This window comes from Scyliorhinus torazame, chromosome 22 (genome assembly GCF_047496885.1).
Source record: "Scyliorhinus torazame isolate Kashiwa2021f chromosome 22, sScyTor2.1, whole genome shotgun sequence".
Classification (NCBI taxonomy): domain Eukaryota; kingdom Metazoa; phylum Chordata; class Chondrichthyes; order Carcharhiniformes; family Scyliorhinidae; genus Scyliorhinus; species Scyliorhinus torazame.
This window is the reverse complement of record NC_092728.1, coordinates 49,823,480-49,843,184: the sequence shown is the minus strand read 5'-3', so window position 1 is coordinate 49,843,184 and position 19,705 is coordinate 49,823,480. Positions and strand designations below refer to the sequence as shown.

General features: G+C 46.8%; 1 protein-coding gene across 3 annotated transcripts in view; it reads right to left on the bottom strand.

The window, feature by feature from the left end:
* Window positions 1-2,631: 2,631 nt before the first annotated feature.
* zmynd19 (zinc finger, MYND-type containing 19) overlaps window positions 2,632-19,705 on the bottom strand; it is a 32,147-nt gene continuing 15,073 nt past the window's right edge. Inside the window, exons 4-7 of one of the 3 annotated variants that reach the window (XM_072488190.1) lie at window positions 12,369-12,513; window positions 11,357-11,533; window positions 7,872-8,148; window positions 5,925-6,048 (exon numbers count right to left, since the gene is read on the bottom strand). In XM_072488190.1, coding sequence (XP_072344291.1) covers window positions 6,041-6,048; window positions 7,872-8,148; window positions 11,357-11,533; window positions 12,369-12,513 — 607 coding nt within the window. In that variant the 3' untranslated portion in view covers window positions 5,925-6,040. The other 2 variants (XM_072488191.1, XM_072488192.1) reach the window with 2 other exon arrangements.

Below are 19,705 nucleotides of genomic sequence, written 5' to 3'. Positions count from 1 at the left end.
AGCGATTTGAACTTGGGGCTCAACTCTTATAGTCCCCAGGGGCTTCCTGCCTTTCGTGGCGGACCCTGTACCTGGTCCCAAGTGATTGGACTTTGTCCCAATCCCTTGGTTCGATTTTCTCCAATACTGGAGCGGTTCCCTGATCGATGGGCGGTCTTGAGTTGCTCGTTCACCTCCTTTGTGTTGGCTCCTGCTGGCGCCGAGGAGTCTGGCTTTGCTTTGTGTCCAAAATGTTACTTATTGTTCCCGGGGATTGCTCATCAGTATGCAGATGGCTGCTACTTTGTTATGCTGATGGCCGCTGGTATCGATGTTGTCTGGCCTTTGCAGAGGTAAATACACAGCAAACCTGCAGCTGCTGGTTTCTGTCTTGTTGGCTGACGTTCCCATCAGCCTTTGCCGTTCGCCATTTTAAATCAGGAGTTGGCCAATTTAGGAGGCTACAGGTAGTGTGAAATTATTCATTTCGTAGGGAAAAAGTATATATTTTTACTTTGAGACTGGGAAATGTTGGTATTCAACAGAACCCGAGTGTTCCGCAGTACATGGATTACAGAAAATTAACATGCAGCTACAGCAAGCATTTTGTTTTCCTAAGTGTTTACCTTTACTACAAAGGATTAAAGTATACAATGAAGAAGTCTCACTGCCTGCATTTGTACAATACCTCAGTGGGAACACATCTGGAGTGCTGTGTTTACCGTTTTGTTCTCCTTGCCCAAGCAAGGATTGCAGAACTCTTGGAGGGAGTGCAACAGAGGTTCACTAGACTGATTCCAGGGATGAGGAGTCTAGGTTTATATTCCCTGGAATTTAAAAGAACGAGTTGATTTCATGGACACCCATTAGAATTATAAAGGTTTCACAAGGTTCAAATTTAATTTCATGGGATGTGGGATCTGCCAGCATTTATTGCCCATCCCTAATTTCCCTTGAGACGGTGGCTGAGAGCAGCATTCCTGAACCGCTAGTCCATGTGGTATAGGTACACTCACAGTGCTGTTAGGAAGTTCTGGATGTTGCGTGTAGCAGACAGGAGGGGGGGGGGGCGGTTAATTTAAACAGTCCTGATATTTCCTCTCACTGCCTATCCACACACAGGGAGGTGTTTTGATTTGTTTCCCTCTTTAGAAGTGGTGCGCCATATTTCATGACCCTTATGTGGTCCAATTTCCATTAATAGCCCCACAGCAAACTGGATATGATGAGCCCAAAGGGTTAGTACGCACACACGAGGGCAGCAGCAACGATGCCTCCTGTGCACTCATACAATAAAAGAGGGATAGAGAAAAGGGAGATTTACAGGGCAAAGACCAGAGAGAAAACAATTACCATTTCATGAGTCCAGAATCAAAGTCCAATGGTCCGCAGGTTGAAAACCCGATGTGGCATAATGCACTTTTCCACTTGAGTTGACATCACACGAGGTAGGCACGAAGAGTTGTAGTCAATGATGTCGATGCTCCAGTACAAAATGTAGATGGGGCCAGGTATTCAGGCAGGCAGAGCACCTTTGCTATGCTGCTTGTCGATGGTAAAAATGGTAAAGTGAGTTTCTTTCAGTACCACAAGGTAATGTTACTGGTTCCACCAGCTACGATTCATGACTCCCACCCTCTCCACTCCAGCTTTGACAAAGGGTGTACATCCTTTGTCTGGGTGCCCGAGATTGTTAATGTTCCAACCATTAAGTCTTGAAAGGAAGGTTGTAGGGTCCTTTGCCCCAGAAAACAAATGGGCTCCAGTTGACCAGGCCTGAAGTGCAGATGACCTTTTGTGTAGTGCCCTTTGAATTTGGTCTCCATAGCACATAGGACTTTTGGTATCACTTTAGAGATAATGAGATGGAAGTTTCACTGATACTGCCAGAAAATTCCTTTTGTTCTTCAGGTCTTCAGCCATTAAGAGTTCAATTTTTAAAAATGTATTAACCATGAGGATATGTATATTTTATTAAAATACATAAGCAAAATACATAAGCCTTAGTCCCCTGACTATAGTCTTTGTCTCAGAATAAAGGATTGGTCATTTAGGACTGAAATGAAATTTCTTGTTGTTGAATGTATTCAAGATGGAGTTTTGAATGCTAAGTATAATCGGTTAATGGGATAGTGTGGGTAGATGGAATTAAGGTGCATCAGCCATGATGAATGCCAGGGAGCTTCAAAGGGGCTATTCCTATTTTTGGCCAGTTAGCTTGTGTGGCACAGCTCATGGAAATTTGCCTCCACACTTTACCCGTTGCTTGGAAGTGGTGCTCCTCCACGTCTATAGAATTATCTATTTGATGAAGAGGGATGCATTTGTGGTCTGTGGCCAATTATCATACCTATGTTGTTATGTGAAGATTGACATTTCACTAGCCATTTTGATTCTCTTTGCTCTTCTGTGGCTCAATCTTTCCCCATTAAAACATTCTTTATTTTCCTCAGTTCTAAAGTAGATAACCTCACATTGATTTCCACATGCCGTGTTTCAGACACATTGGATCCATTTGCAACATCCGGCTTTATCTACACCCAGAAATCAAAACTTAAAAACCTTTAAAGTGGAGCAACAAACTTATAGCCATTTGAATACAGCCTCCAAGAGTGACAAGGCCGCATTCATCAACCATATATAAGACACTAGTTTACACACAAATTTGTTTGAGCTTTATTTAACAATTTTAAATACAGGCAAGATACTCAGTGTATTCAGTGCATGAAACAAACTGGGGGCACAGCAACACCGCAGTGGCTAGTGTTCTGCATTTTTGCAACTGACCACACAACATAGTTAGTAATTAGGATTGTAACAGCCTCAATGCATTTTCAGGGCTCTTTGCAAGTCTGGCTGTGGATTTTAACACCATTGTGTCCAATTGTGCTGGGAACAGCTTAATTAGTGCAGAGCTGGTCCTGTCACCAAAACAATCACTGTGACCCACAATGGTGCTGTTAGGAAATCAGGAGTTACAAATTAAAGGGGGTGGGTGGGGTGGGAGGGGAGAGAAAATTGGTGGAAGAAGCAGACCAGATCTAATTTAGATCAATTTGTCTTAATATACACACAACGGAACAGTCAAATAAGTTTCCAAACTGTTTGTGCGCCAAATGGGCAATATTCTCAAATCTACAATTAAAATGGAAGCCCCTGGAACGGTGACTAAATAATTTTTGAGTAATGCCACTCCACAGCGTTTGCACATGGCGTAAAATACCCCAAACCAGCAAGAGCGCACAAGTTCAATCACAGACCAGTTTGTAGGAAATGTAAAAGGAAAAACTTTGAACAACTATTACAAACAGCTGTCATGAAATGGATGCCACACTAGAAAGCTGTGGTGATTTCTGTTCAACGGCCACCAGACGGAACGCATCTTAGTTACAATGCTGTATATATAGTTCAGATTATCCATTGGATCCGGTTACGAACTGGTTTAAATAGTTGCACATTGGTAATGCAATTTTAAGGGGAAGAAATCATATAGTCATAGAATTTCAAAACAAACTTTTAGTAATTGGGAGGGGAGGGGGAACTACATCCTAAACCATATGGTCTGCAGCTTTGGTTAAAAACACAAATTGTAAAATACATCACTAAACCAATCTCAAAGAAAAAGTTAAAGCAGCGCATCCTCCAGGGCACTTAACCATAAAAGGTGGCGAACTCACGTTTAGTGGAGACAGCACCATATTAAACCCACCTTGTAACAAGAAGGAAGCTGCAGTAAATCAAGATTGTAAATACTATACTGGTTAACCTGAGACTGCCTGCACAAAACATCCGAAGCTTTCTAAACTACTGTAAACTCCACTGCAATATCTCAGTTGGCAGGTCGGGTGGGAGGAAGAGAGAGAATGCAGCAACTCCGATCCACAGAATTCCATTACACAGAACAGGTATCCTTAGAGAGCGAGCCTGGACTTGTCAAGAAAAGCAAAGCTTGGCACAGCAACGGCACGACACAGTAACAGCAACCCATTTAAAACATGCACACAGGTACAGCAGCTTTCAAATTAGTTCATAGGTCTCTGCTTGTCCAATACACTTCGATAGCCCTTCCTCACCACTCAGAAAAAGTCTCAGTGGAAAAATGCAAGGAGACTGTTAACTTGTGCAAGTATTTACTAAGTTCCAGGTCACAATTGGAGTTGTGCCTCCAATCGATTGCAGGGGAAACATTTTAGGACTGACTATAACCAGTCTTTGTTTAAAATTACTCACAAGGTGTACAATTATGGCTACAAGGGATTAAGACCTCCAAGGTGTACCCTTCCACCACTTAATGTGTGGAAACTACCCAGCTAAGTCATACACATGACCCTCACGCTCTCGGGCACAATGAATATTTTTGCCCTGCAGGGGTTTCAAGCTGGATACCAGCCATCTGCGGATTCCAATGAAAATAACTTAATATAAAAAAATATATTTAGCACTTGTAAATATGTTGAAAGTTAAATATGATTTCTTGTGTTGCATTGAAATGACACCCTCAAATCCCCAGCTGGCTTCACATTAACTTGCTAGAGGAGCAGGCAGAAGTGAACATCCAGCAGCATGGGGAGCATGCAAAAAAAAAAAGAAGCCTTGTGTATTTCCCACAAGCCTGGCCTTTTTGGTCCACTTCCGAAAGAGGGTTACCTTAGATTCAGAGGCCAAATTGCAACAGTGCCTTGTGGCCGCCTGATGATAGCACACTGGTCAGGAACAACATTCTTTGATGGGGCAGGAAAGGAATCCAGAACAAAAATCAGAAACTTTGGCAACATGCATGCACTACCGTGTTGGACAGGAGAGCGGAGGTAATTAAGGACACAACATTTGTAAATGCAACAGAACCAAATCAAATCCTATCCTCAGGATCTGATTTCGATTCAAAAGGCTTCCCCCCAGATTCGAGAAATGCCCTTGGTGAAGAAGCCCATGCTAATTATCAATTTTGCCTTACCACCCATATCCAAACAAGGAACATTTTGCACCATTACTGGATAGCTTCCCAGCATAACCACACACACATTTTGAAAAACTCTTATTACCAAGTGGATGAACCATATCATAAATTCAACACCCGACGTCCTTAAAAAAATCTTTTGCCTCATATAGGTCTTGAATTAAAACTGTGGGAATAACTTAGCTGACAATTGTTTACTCAGAGTTCTGATACAACTTGAAAAATTACTAATTAAAAGCACCACCAAACCCTTGCTTTGACCTGTACCACATTGAAATTTAACCTCCGACACAAAATCTAGTAGTGGCAGACTGTGTAGAGTACTCGAACTGGGTTATGAGATTGACACTACAAAGATGCTTATTGTGAAACCTGCTCACTCCAGCAGCCATCACTGTGTCCTAAAATCAGTTCTCTTTTCCCCTGTGCAAGGTTTCAAGTTATTGTTTCATTTTTACTTTTCTTTCCTTGTCAAGTGGACAAGATCCAGAGACCTGGCATTAGTATAATCCCTGGAACACACAGTAAGCTGGGTCTTTTTTTCTTCTCTATAATCACATTAGCAGCAAGCTGTCCCAGAGTCACATAATGCTACCGGAGCAAATCTGTTTTTTTAAGGTAACTCTGTTCAGCTACACGTTATCACCGAACTTCAACAGATCAGATTTTACAACATAAAAAACTGTACATAAGATTTTGTTCAAATACGTATCAACATATAAATATAGACAGAAGCTTCCAGTTGGGAACCTCCATAGTCTTTGTAGCGATCGATTGTAGGAAGGGAAGCCCCAGCCCCCTCTTCTCACAGAGACCTCCTCAAGTCCATTCTGTACTTTTTGTTCTTCCTCAGTGCTTAGGAAACTTTTATGTCCAGTCTGAATTGTGCAAAACAAAACTGACGCCACTGTTGACCCATGGCGAAAGCATGCGGGGTGAGGGTGAGGAGGGGCGGGGTCGTGAGGGGGTCATCGCTCTGGCTCAAGTTCCTGCTGCAGTGGGCGCCTCTTCTCGTGACAATGCTTCTTATGGGCAGGCCAGTCTTTCTGCTGGCACTGGGAGCCGCAGTATCGTGCCACCTGGCACCGCCCACAGATGTTGAATTCACGCAGCTGAAACAATTACAAAAAGGCACGGGTGAGTAAGAGAAAAACAAGTGGAGAGAAATGACGCAGTCTGATAACTTAAATATTGTTGTGATTTTATTTATACCAATATGACTGAAGTGCATAAGGATCCAATTTGTAATTCCAAGTAAAAGTCCCTATTTCTCGTTAACAGAGTGGCCATGCAACCTATCAGAGCTACCATTTTCTTATAAACCTTTACTCCCCCAAAGGTGGTGATTCTGACTGAGTCAATACCCCACATGTTCTAATAGCTCCTGTGGCACATGAATGAGGTTCTTCTCTATTTAGACAGCTCCTGCTTTAGACTGGCTGCCTGCCACCATCCTCCACAACCCCCTCCCTAACCAGGAAAAATGAAGTCTGTTCTAAATTGGTGCTATACCCAATGTGCAAACCTTTCACCATACAGAGGTCTTTGGGCCAAAATCCAGAATTCCCAGCCTACCAGCATGGTGAATGTGCTAAGCACCATATGGACTGCAGCAGTTCAAGGCAGCCGTTTACCACCACCTTCTCAAGGGCAATTAGGAATGGGTAATAAATGTTGGCCCGTCAATGGTGCCCACACCCCATGAATGAATTAAATAAAAACATGCAACAATCCAACACAGAGCCACGTTACCAGTGGATCAGACCAAACCAATATGTGTATTAACCAAAAGCACTACACAACGTGGAATGTCACTGAGCTAACAATCTAAGAGCCTGGACCAAATTCCAGAGATCAGGTTAAATTTTTCTTAAATCTGGAAATAAAGGCTGTTATCATTAAAAGTGACCATGAAAATGCCTGTGCATTATAAAAACTCACAGATTCATTATTGTTCTTTGGGGAAGGAAGCCTCCTCTCTACTGGTCCAATTTGAGCTATACAAGGCTCCAAAGTGAAGTCTCCCAGCAAGCCACTCAATTGAATCAAAACTTGAATATGGACCGCAGAGGTTCAAGTTGACAGCCCAACAAGGATGGGGATTAAACAAAGACGTCATCGGCGATGCCATTTAAAAAAAAACAATGGTCTAATAAGAGTGGAATAATGCTTCTTCAACTCTACCCCAACTGCAAAACAAAACCTACTGCCACAATGAGATTCTGTTTTCCCACAACAGTCACCCCTGTGTCCTCACTGTCACGCAATGACTGAAGTGTGTTTCAGACAAAGTAGCACTGTGCTGAACCTTCCCAAGCCAATCCACGCAAGAGCCCTACATCCAGTAGACTGCTTGGGATGGAAGACAACTTCCAACATAAGAGTCTGAGCTCATTACAAACCTACTACTGGAAAAGAACCACTCTTGCATTTTAAAACAGAATAATCACTATTCATATTCAATCACACAGCATTAAGGTTTGAATTGGACTATTCAGTATTTGTAGCTCGTGCAGAAACCCCCACAAATCTTCCCCAACTTTAATATTTGTTTGGGGGGGGGGTCTGGCAGACTGATTCTTACTGCTCCCCAAGATTTGATGTCCCAATTCCCATTGGATTTCAAAGCCAAATATAATAGTTGTTTGGAGAGCATATTCTAAGTACTGAGTATCTAACTCCCCAACCAAATGGCCCTTGATAAATATGTTAAAACATTCAATTGCATATTATGCAAGTCACAAGTCAGGGGTGTGATGGAATGCTCTCCACTTCCTGGATGAGTGCAGCTCCAACTCAAGAAGCTCAACACCACCCAGGACAAAGCAGCCCATTTGATTGCTCCCCCTTCCACCCACAAACATTCAAACCCTCCACCAGCGACGAACAGTAGCAGCAGTGTGTACCATCTACAAGATGCACTGCAGGAACTCACCAAGGCTCCTTAGGCAGCACTTTCCACACCCACGACCACTACCATCTAGGACAAGAGCAGCAGATACCTGGAGGTTCCCCTCCAGGTCACTCGTCACCCTGACTTGGAAATATATCGCCGTTCCTTCACCGTCACTGCGCCAATATCCTGGAACTCCCTCCCAAACAGCACAGTGGGTGTACCTACACCTCAGGGACTGCAGCAACTCAAGAAGGCAGCTCACCACCACATTCTGATGGGCAACTAGGGTTGGGCAATAACCAGCGATGATCACATTCTGTGAATGAATTTTTATAAATAATGGATAGTTTAGCCTAGTAAATCGATGAGTAATTTTAATTTTACTTCTATAAATCACCCTGTGGACGACTAAATTATGGACAGTCATGGTTGCACTGCATGGAAGAGGTCACTAGTGTCGCCACATTTAAGAAGTTAGAGGACCACCTGAAAGGCAGCCACCTCTACCCATTTCCCATTTTAGGTGTCCGAATAATCAGTCATGGGATGACAGTTCGAATGAACAACCATTTGGTCCTTTAACCAGCAGCTAATGCTTTAAAAGGCCAAGCACACCAACTGTGTTAATCTACTGGCTTCAGTTAGACATCTTCGATGTGATCAACTCTTATCTGCCCTCTGATGTCTCCCAGCAAGCCATTCAGTTGAATCAAGACTTTAAAGAGAATGTGAACCGTGGAAATTCAAGAACATAATCCTGACTAGGGAGGGGGGTAAACAGTGACCATGCCAGCAGCAGTTACGGACTGTGTGGTTCTGGAGCCACACACCACCGGCCAATTCATCCAACGTCAATGCTGAACAGTTTATCGTATAGAAGTTCAACAACCCAAAGGTTATCCACATCCCCAGTGGAGGGAATGAGACAGTGGATTAAAATGCTAGAACAGCGAGCAAAAAGGAAAAATAAATCCACTATCGAGAGGAATTGATTGCATCAAGAAGAGTCAATCAACTTTTTCTTTTTGACATCCTCAGTAAGCAGGACTTCAGCACAATACGAAGGCCACCACTTTAATGCTGCAAAGATAGAAGCTGAATGTTTGGAGGTACCAACTACTGCTGAATGCACATCCCAAGGTAAATTCAAAGAGGAAAAGGACTTATCCGGTCTTTGAGTCACAGCTTCACCCCGAAAAGCAGGTTATTTGGTAATTTGTCTCATTTGTTCCTTGTGGGTTCTTGCAGCCAGCAACGTGATCACCATGCTTGTCTGTGTGTTCTAAATGAATTCATTCGATGAGACACACATCAAGGCAGCTTGAAAATGTAACAAAGCTGCATATCAACGCAGTGTTTTAATAAGCCATGGCCAAGATGTAATATGACAATCCAGTCACTAGATGGCAACAGATACAAAGTTCTGAGACAGAATAGCGCAGTATGTTATCTGGGCCCGACCACTGGCAGCCTAATATCGGATATTCCCAACATAAAACCCCTCTCCCCACTTTTAAGGCACTCCTTAAAACCCATCTCCCTGACCAAGATTATGCTTTGGCTTAAGAGTTAAATGTGACCTGATTACATCCTATGAAGCACCCTGGCTCATTTATAACCACATTAAAAATGCTTGTATCTTTGTTCGGTACGGAAAGAGGAAATGTTTGGGTCTGAAAAACTCTCAATCTTCATGTCCTATCTGACTTTCTTGGTCTTCAGTTTCTCTTTTTCCCCACCAATTAAGGGCAATTTGGCTTGGCCAATTCATCTCACTGCCCATCTTTGGGCTGTGGGGGTGAGACCCAAGCAGATGCAGGGAGAATGTGCAAACTCCAGACGGACAGTGACCCAGGGCGGGGATCAAACCCGGGTCCAAGATGCCACGAGGCAGCAGTGCTAACCACTGAGCCACCCAGTTTCTCATCGTCAGCCCAATGTCAGTTGATTCTGCAAGCTGTATTACAGCAGTCACGCACCGATCTATGGCTTCCTTTTCACCTCGAGCTCGAGTGTTGAAGAGTGTTCATAAGTAATATTTTCAAAATCTCTGCTGTCTGCTTTCTTTGTTCGATAGTGGTATCCAATTTGTAGCAGCCCCTCCCCAACAGTGTTAGAAGTGTGACTACTCTGATCGGTTTTGGCTTAATTAAATCTGTTGCTAGTTTATACAGGGGGCACAGTGGGCTAAATAGCTGGCTTGCAATGCAGAACAATGCAAGGAGCGCGGGTTCAATTCCCATACCAGCCTCCCCGAACAGGTGCCGGAATGCGGCGACTAGGGTCTTTTCACAGTAACTTCATTGAAGCCTACTTGTGACAATAAGCGATTATTATTAATTATTAGTTTTGACATTGCAAGTGAAGAAATTGCCAATTCTACCACATGTTGCCTTTCATTTTGACAGGAGTTGGGAGGGGAAAGTTTACAGCGGGCCACGTTAATCACTCAGTATTTTACTTGCAGCATTCAGCTCGTGTTCACTTTTCTTTGCTCTTTTTCAGCAGCTTGCAGATCTGAACATTTCTGTATGTCTTTCTGCGGTTTCTCTGCAGCACTCCCAGGGTTCAAAACACTTTTATCCCACTCATGGCACCATGTTTTGTGTTTAATGACAGGAGAGTTTCTTTTGTGCTTTCTCTGGTTAAGTGTTTATTGAGCTGGCTTAAGATGGCAGTTTACAGAGATTGCCTCATGGCAGAGGTCGCCTCACTACAGAAAGCCAAATAGGACATGTAGAACTGATTGCATTCCAAACCCAACAAGACTGCCAAAACCATTGCCAGAGCTGAGAGCTGGAGGGCCCGTCAGGGAGCAAACCTTAAATGCTCTCAGCCCGTGTGGAAACTTGGGATATGCACAGACAAAGGTTCACCTCAACTACACACAGTGGAAGTGAACCGACTGAATATAGTGGCCCAACCAGAGGCATACATGCACAACTGGCAAAGCTGTTCCTTTACAGCAATCAGCTGGTCAGGGAGAAGGGATCTTACCAGTTGTACTAAGTACAGAACCACCATCAATCTCAGAGGTCCATATGGCCCAGCAACCACAATGGGACAACAGTTACCAGGGCAACAAGTGCCAGAGGAACAACACTCCTCAGATATAAAGCCAATGTCAACACTCATGCGTACCAAGACCTGCATGTTTTAAAGACTGTGCACGCCATGCAGGGGCAGAGACTGACTAGTAGAACAAACATGCATGAGAATATTGGGTAATTTAGGTAAATCAGTTATACATGATCGTGCATGCAAATTTATCTTTTGTTTGCTAGGAATAGGGGATGTTTGGGTTTGAAATGCAATCAGTTCTACATCTCCTATCTGGCCTGCCATTGTCAGGTGACCTCGGTCATGAGGCGGTCTCTAAGCTGCATCTTAAGTCAGTTCCATAAACACCTACAGTGAGAAAGTAGAGAAACTCTCTCATCATCAAACAACAAACAAAAAAGATGCTCTCTAAATACTATACATCCAGCAACTTGTAATCACAGCGAGTGCTTGGGAGTACTCACCTGCTTCTCCATCATAGTGCATGGTGGGTAATGGCATTCATAATATGTGCACGAATCCTCCTCATCCTCCACAATGTCGCCATTGGCATTGTAGTAACGCGTGAGGTTCAGCTCGGGGAACTGCTCCTCTATGGGATCTGCAGGTACCTGCTGGATCGCCAGCCAATAAAGACTCTGCTCCCTGTAGGCAAGAGGAGAAGCTATTAGCACAACAACCTGCCACAATGTGTGCAGTAATAATAATTTTTATTAGTGTCACAAGTAGGTTTACATTAACACTGCAATGAAGTTACAGTGAAAAGCCCCTAGACGCCACATTCCGACGCCTGTTCAGGGTACACAGAGGGAGAATTCGGAATGTCTAACCAACAGCAATCTTTTGGGACTTGTGGGAGGAAACCGGAGCACCCATAGGAAACCCATGCAGACACGGGGAGAAGATGCAGACTCCGCACAGACAGTAACCCAAGCCGAGAATCGAACCTGGGACCCTGGAGCTGTGAAGCAACAGTGCTACCCACTTTGCTACCGTGCTGCCCTTCATTGCAGTTTTAGTGAATCACTGCTTTGGAAGTAAAATCTCAAACTAAATTGCGGCCGAACAAATGCATTTCATTTTACACAATTGGTTTGGACAGTTGCAGTTTTTAAAAAATATATAAATTTAGAGTACCCAATTCATTTTTTCCAATTAAGGGGCAATTTAGCTTGGCCAATCCACCTCCCCTGCACATCTTTGGGTTCTGGGAGCGAAACCCACGCAAACATGAGGAGAATGGGCAAACTCCACATGGACAGTGACCCAGAGCTGGGATCGAACCTGGGACCTCGGCGCCATGAGGCAGCAGTGCTAACCACTGCGCCACCATGCTGCCCATCTGCAGTTTGTTCAGGCAAGCTGTGCCTTCTGATTGAATGAACTGCAATACTAAACCCATGAACACCACTTACCCCACAAAGACAGACCCGTTCTGTCACTGCCATCCCCCCAAAGCATCCACTCAGCAATGACTTGCCTCTGTTTACTGGAGATTTCCTCTGCCTTTGGCCTCCACCCTATGGGGACAAGCTTGAGGTTGTCCAGTCTGTTATCCACTGTCACGCCGTTAATGTGAACCACCTGGAATCCTGGAGCAATCCCTCCTCTGTGCCGCTCCCTGTGCAAATAATAAACAGGACAATGGTTATCAAAGCTTCCATGAGTCTGGACAGAAAGCACAATCACCAGCTAAGTAAAACCACAGAAACACCACCACCACCCCACACACGGGTGGAATCACTGCCAGAACCACCATTACACTGAGGCACTACCCTTTTGACACAACATTCCTCCTCCTCTCCCCCCCCCCCCCCCCCCCGAATACTCAATGGACCTGGAAATGGGAATTTAGCTCTGCTATAAATGGAAGAACTTGCATTTATGTAGCAACTTTCCTGGCCTCAAGATGCCCCAAAGGGTTTGATAGCCAAAGAAATGCTTTTTGCGATGATGGAAATGCAGCAGGTAATTTGTGCACAGCAAGGCTCCACAAGCAGCATAGAAATAAATGGCCATAATGTCTGTTTTTATCCATAGGATGTGGGCATCACTGGCTAGGCCAGAATTTATTGCCCATCCCTAAACGCATGCACGGTGGTGATGTGTCACCTTCTTGAACCGCTGCATGCCAGATGTTAGGAAAGAAGTTCCAGGGTTTTGACCCAGGTGGTGGTGGTGCAGATTTGGAAGGTGCTGTCGAAGGAGCCTTGAGCAATTGCTGCAGTGCACCTTGCAGATGATATACACTGCTGCCAATGTTGGTGGCAGAGGGGATGAATGTGGTGCCAATCAAGTAAGTTGCTTTGTCATGGTTCATGTTGAACTTCAAGAGTGTTGGAACTACACTCATTCAGGCATGCGGAAAGTATTCCATCACACTCCTGGCTTGCGCATTGTAGATGGTGGACAAGCTTTGGGAGAAAGGTTATTTACGCTGCAGAATTCCCACTCTCTTTTATTTATAATCGCTATTTCGGTTCAGTTTCTGGTCAATGTGAACCCCTTGCATGTTGATAGTGGGGAATTCAGCAACGGCAATGCCATTGAATGTCAAGTGGAGATGGTTAGATTCTCTTTTGTTGGTGGTGGTCATTTCCTGGCACCTGTTTGGCGAAAATGTTACTTGCCACTTAACAGCCCAAGCAAGCATGGATATTGTTCAGGTCTTGCTGCATTTGGACATGGACTGATTCGGCACCTGAAGATTTGCGAATGGTGAACATTTGTGCAGTAGTCACTGAACATCCCTTTTTTGACCTGATGATGGAGGGAAGGTCATTGATGAAGCAGCTGAAGATGGCTGGGTCTAAGACACTTCCCTGCGCAACTCCAGCAGTGATTTCCTGGGATGGAGACGAACGATCTCCAAGAACCACAGCCATCTTTCGACTCCAATTTTGCTCAGGCTTCTTGATGCCACACTCTGTCAAATGCTGCCTTTGTGAAGGGCAGTCACTCCCACCTTAGCTCTGGAGTTCAGCTCTTTTGTCCATGTTTGAAAAAAGGCTGTAATGAGCTCAGGAGCCGAGTGGCCCTGGCAGGACATAGGCACCAGTGAACAGAGTGTTGCTTGATAGCACTGTTGGTGACCCCTTCCATCACTTCACTGATGAGAGTAGAGAGTAGCTTGGTTTGATTTGTCCTGCTTTTTGTGTAGAAGACATGGCTGGACAGATACAGCGTTATAGCTGTTCTGGATCAGCTTGGCTAGGTGTGCAGCTACTTCTGCAGCAAGTCTTCAGTACTGTTGCTGGAGGATTGTCCAGGCTGATAGGCTTTGCAGTATCTGGTGGCTTCAGCCATCACATGGACTGAATCAAATTGGCTGAAGACTGGCATCTGTGATGCTGGGGACCTTGGAAGGAGGCCGAAATGGATCATTAATTCACCACTTCTGGCCGAAGATTGTTGAAAATGCCTCAGCCCCGGCTTTTCTTGTACTGCTGTGGTGCCCCCCCCCCCCCCCCCCCCCCCCCCCCAAACCAAATCATTAACAATAGGGATATTTGTTGAGCGTCCTCTTTCAGTTAATTGCCAGAAGTTACTCACCACAGGATTTCTAGCTCCTGACCCGCTCTTGTAGCCTCAAGATTTATATGGCTACTTCAGTTCAGTTTCTGGTCAATGGTAACCCCCAGGATGTTGATAGGGGAGATTCAGCAATGGTAATGCCATAGAATGTCATGGGATATGGCTAGATTCTCTCTTGTCTGGCACTTGTGTGGCATGAATGTTACTTGCCATTAATCAGCCCAAGCCTAGATATTGGCCAGGTCTTGCTGCATCAGTGTCTAAGGAGTCACAAATGGTGTCGAACACTGTGCAATCTCCAGAGAACACCCCATTTATAACCTCATGATGGAGGGAAGGTGATTGATGAAATAGCTTAAGATGGTTGGGCCTGGCTTCCGGGTGCGGCGATGACCAGCTAGGTCGCACGTTTCGGCAGCTCCCGGTGGAACGGACTTTTGGGCTCTTAATAGGAGCCCCAACAGCAATTTTAACAGCTAAAAACACTGTGCGGTGAACCAGAAGGGAATCCCCACGGACACGGATGGAAAAAGGAGAGGAAAGTGGCCGGATTGCGGTGGATCCTCAAGAGCAGCGGCCAGGAAGGCAAGCACAAAGCAAGATGGCGTCGGAAGGTGGCAGTTTAATATGGGGCCCTGACCAACAAGAGTTCCTGCGGTGCTGCTTGGAAGAACTTAAAAAGGAGAAGAAGAAGGAGCTGTTTGCCCCGATATTACAGGCGATTGAAGGGCTAAAGGAGGAGCAAAAGACCCAGGAGCAGGAGCTTCGGGCCGTGAAGGCAAAGGGTCCTGAGAATGAGGACGAAATACAGGGCCTGGTGGTGAAGACAGAGATGCACGAGGCACAACACACAAGGTGTGTGGAAAGGCTGGAGGTGCTGGAGAATAATGCGAGGAGGAAGAATTTAAGGATTCTTGGTCTTCCCGAAGGTGCAGAAGGGGTAGACGTCAGGGCATATGTGAGCATGATGCTTCACTCGTTAATGGGATCGGAGGCCCCGACAGGCCCGTTGGAGGTGGAGGGAGCTTATCGAGTTATCGCGTGAAGACCGAGGGCTGGAGAAATTCCTCGAGCCACAGTGGTGAGATTTTTCCGATATAAGGACAGAGAGATGGTCCTCAGATGGGCAAAGAAAACCCGGAGCAGTAGGTGGGAGAACGCGGTGATCCGCGTATATCAAGATTGGAGTGCGGAGGTGGCGAGAAGGAGGGCAAGCTTTAATCGGGCCAAGGCGGTGCTGCACAAAAGGAAGGTTAAATTTGGAATGCTGCAGCCGGCAAGACTGTGGGTCACACATCAAGGGAAACACCACTACTTTGAAACGGCAGAAGAGGCGTGGACATTTATTGTCGAGGAGAAACTGGAATAAGCGGGCTAGAAAAAGAACGTTTGGGACAAAGTGGTGGGGTGACTACGTGGGGTGAAGGGGGAAAGAGATGATTTCCCAAGTTGTTAATCCTGCGACCCTGTAACTTTTCTCTCTTCCCCATGTCGTGGGGGAGGGGGGGGGGGGGGAGGAGAGAGGAGGAGCTGGGGGCGCCGGCCATTGGGGGCGGGGCCAAATGGGAAGCGCGGGCTTTGTTCCCGCGCTATGGTAATCATGGCGGGAACAGGGAAGCAGGAAGGAGGCGGCCTCGCACAGTGGGGGCCGAGGTCACGGGGGGAAGCCGAGGTCGGCCAGAGTTTGCTGACTTCTGGGAGCAACATGCGGGGTGCAATTACGCTATAAAGGGATCTAGCTGGGGGGGGGGGGGGGGGGTGTTAACTGGTTTGCTGCTGCTGGGGAGAAGGGGGAGCTGGTATGGGGTGGGGCGGGAGGGCGCCGTTGGGGGGAGATACGGCTACGTGGGAACCGGGTGAGGAGCTGGATTGAAAAAGGAGATGGCTAGTCGACAAAGGGGGTGGGGTAAAGAGCCCCCCAACCCGGCTGATCACGTGGAATGTGAGAGGGCTGAACGGGCCGATTAAGAGGGCACGGGTACTCGCACACCTAAAAAAACTTAAGGCAGATGTGGTTATGCTGCAGGAGACGCATCTGAAACCGATAGACCAGGTCAGACTTCGCAAAGGATAGGTGGGGCAGGTGTTTCATTCGGGGCTAGACGCAAAAAACAGGGGGGTGGCTATATTAGTGGGGAAGCTGGTAATGTTTGAGGCAAAGACCATAGTGGCGGATAGTGGGGCAGATACGTGATGGTGAGTGGCAGATTGCAAGGGGAGGCGGTGGTTTTAGTGAACGTATATGCCCCGAACTGGGATGACGCCAATTTTATGAGGCGTATGTTGGGACGCATCCCAGACCTAGAGGCGGGAAAGTTGGTAATGGGTGGAGATTTTAATACGGTGCTGGACCCAGGGCTGGACAGATCGAGGTCCAGGACCGGAAGGAGGCCGGCTGCAGCTAGGGTGCTCACGGACTTTATGGAGCAGATGGGAGGAGTAGACCCCTGGAGATTTAGTAGACCTAAGAGTAAGGAGTTTTCGTTTTCCTCCTATGTCCACAAAGTCTATTCACGGATAGACTTTTTTGTTTTGGGAAGGGCACTGATCCCGAAGGTGACGGGGATGGAGTACACTGCTATAGCTATTTCGGACCACGCTCCACATTGGGTGGACCTGGAGATAGGGGAGGAAAAAGAACAGCACCCACCCTGGAGAATGGACATGGGATTATTGGCAGATCAGGGGGTGTGTTTAAGGGTGAGGGGGTGTATTGAAAGGTACTTGGAACTCAATGACAATGGGGAGGTTCAGGTGGGAGTGGCCTGGGAGGCGTTGAAGGCTGTGGTTAGAGGGGAGCTGATATCTATCAGGGCACATAAAGGAAAGCAGGAGGGTAGGGAAAGGGAGCGGTTGTTGAAAGAACTTTTGAGGGTGGACAGACAATATGCGGAGGCACTGGAGGAGGGACTGTACAGGGAAAGGCAAAGTCTACATGTAGAAATTGACTTGTTGACTACGGGTAATGCAGAGGCACAATGGAGGAAGGCACAGGGTGTACAGTACGAATATGGGGAGAAGGCGAGAAGGTTGCTGGCCCACCAACTGAGGAAAAGGGGAGCAGCGAGGGAGATGGGGGGGGTGGGTGGGATGAGAGATGAGGAGGGAGAGATGGAGCGGGGAGCGGAGAGAGTGAATGGAGTGTTCAAGGCATTTTATGAAAGATTATATGAAGCTAGGCCCCCGGAAGGGAAGGAGAGAGTGATGTGCTTTCTGGATCAGCTGGAATTTCCTAAGGTGGAGGAGCAGGAGAGGGCGGGACTGGGAGCACAGATTGAGACGGAGGAAGTAGTGAAAGGGATTGGAAGCATGCAGGCGGGGAAGGCCCCGGGACCAGATGGATTCCCAGTGGAATTTTATAGGAAATATATGGACTTGCTGGCCCCGCTACTGATGAGAACCTTTAATGAGGCGAGGGAAAGGGGGCAGCTGCCCCCGACTATGTCAGAGGCAACGATATCGCTCCTCCTAAAGAAGGAAAAAGACCCGCTGCAATGCGGGTCCTATAGGCCCATTTCCCTCCTGAATGTGGATGCCAAGATTCTGGCCAAGGTAATGGCAACGAGGATAGAAGATTGTGTCCCGAGGGTGGTTCATGAGGACCAAACTGGGTTTGTGAAGGGGAGACAGCTGAACACAAATATACGGAGGCTGCTAGGGGTAATGATGATGCCCCCACCAGAAGGGGAAGCGGAGATAGTGTTGGCGATGGATGCCGAGAAAGCATTTCATAGAGTGGAGTGGGATTATTTGTGGGAGGTGCTGAGGAGATTTGACTTTGGAGATGGGTATATCAGATGGGTACAGTTGCTGTATAGGGCCCCGATGGCGAGCGTGGTCACGAATGGACGGGGGTCTGATTATTTTCGGCTCCATAGAGGGACGAGGCAGGGATGTCCTCTGTCCCCGTTATTGTTTGCACTGGCGATTGAGACCCTGGCCATAGCATTGAGGGGTTCCAGGAAGTGGAGGGGAGTACTCAGGGGAGGAGAAGAATACCGGGTATCTCTGTATGCGGATGATCTGTTGTTGTATGTGGCGGACATGGCGGAGGGGATGTCAGAGATAATGCGGATACTTGGGGAGTTTGGGGATTTTTCAGGGTATAAATTGAACATGGGGAAAAGTGAGTTGTTCGTGGTGCATCCAGGGGAGCAGAGCAGGGAAATAGAGGATTTACCGTTGAGGAAGGTAACAAGGGACTTCCGGTACTTGGGGATCCAGATAGCCAAGAATTGGGGTACACTACACAGGCTTAATTTAACGCAGTTGGTGGAACAGATGGAGGAGGACTTTAAGAGATGGGACATGGTGTCCCGGTCACTGGCAGGTAGGGTGCAGGCGGTTAAAATGGTGGTCCTCCCGAGATTCCTTTTTGTGTTTCAGTGCCTCCCGGTGGTGGTCACGAAGGCTTTTTTCAAGAGAATCGAGAAGAGTATGATGAGTTTTGTGTGGGCCGGGAAGACCCCGAGAGTGAGGAGGGGATTTTTGCAGCGTAGTAGGGACAGGGGGGGGGTTGGTACTACCGAGCCTAAACGACTATTACTGGTTCGCAAATGTTTCAATGGCGTGTAAGTGGATGGGAGAAGGGGAGGGAGCGGCGTGGAAGAGATTGGAGAGGGCGTCCTGCAGGGGGACTAGCCTACAAGCAATGGTGACGGCGCCGTTGCCGTTCTCACCGAAGAAATACACCACAAGCCCGGTGGTGGTGGCTACATTGAAAATTTGGGGGGCAGTGGAGACGGCATAGGGGAAAGACGGGAGCCTCGGTGCGGTCCCCGATAAGAAATAACCATAGGTTTGTTCCGTGGAGAATGGATGGGGGATTTAGAGCATGGCAAAGAGCTGGGGTAGTACAATTGAGAGATCTGTTCGTAGATGGGACGTTTGCAAGTCTGGGTGCGCTGACGGAAAAATATGGGTTGCCCCAAGGGAATGCATTCCGGTATATGCAACGGAGGGCTTTTGCGAGGCAACAGGTGAGGGAATTCCCGCAGCTCCCGACGCAGGAGGTGCAGGATAGAGTGATCTCAGAGACATGGGTGGGGGATGGTAAGGTGTCGGACATATATAGGGAAATGAGGGACGAGTGGGAGATCATGGTAGATGAGCTGAAAGGGAAATGGGAAGAGGAGCTGGGGGAGGAGATTGAGGAGGGGCTGTGGGCTGACGCCCTACGTAGGTAGGGTAAACTCATTGTCCTCGTGTGCCAGGCTAAGCCTGATACAATTCAAGGTTCTACACAGGGCGCATATGACTGGAGCACGGCTCAGTAGATT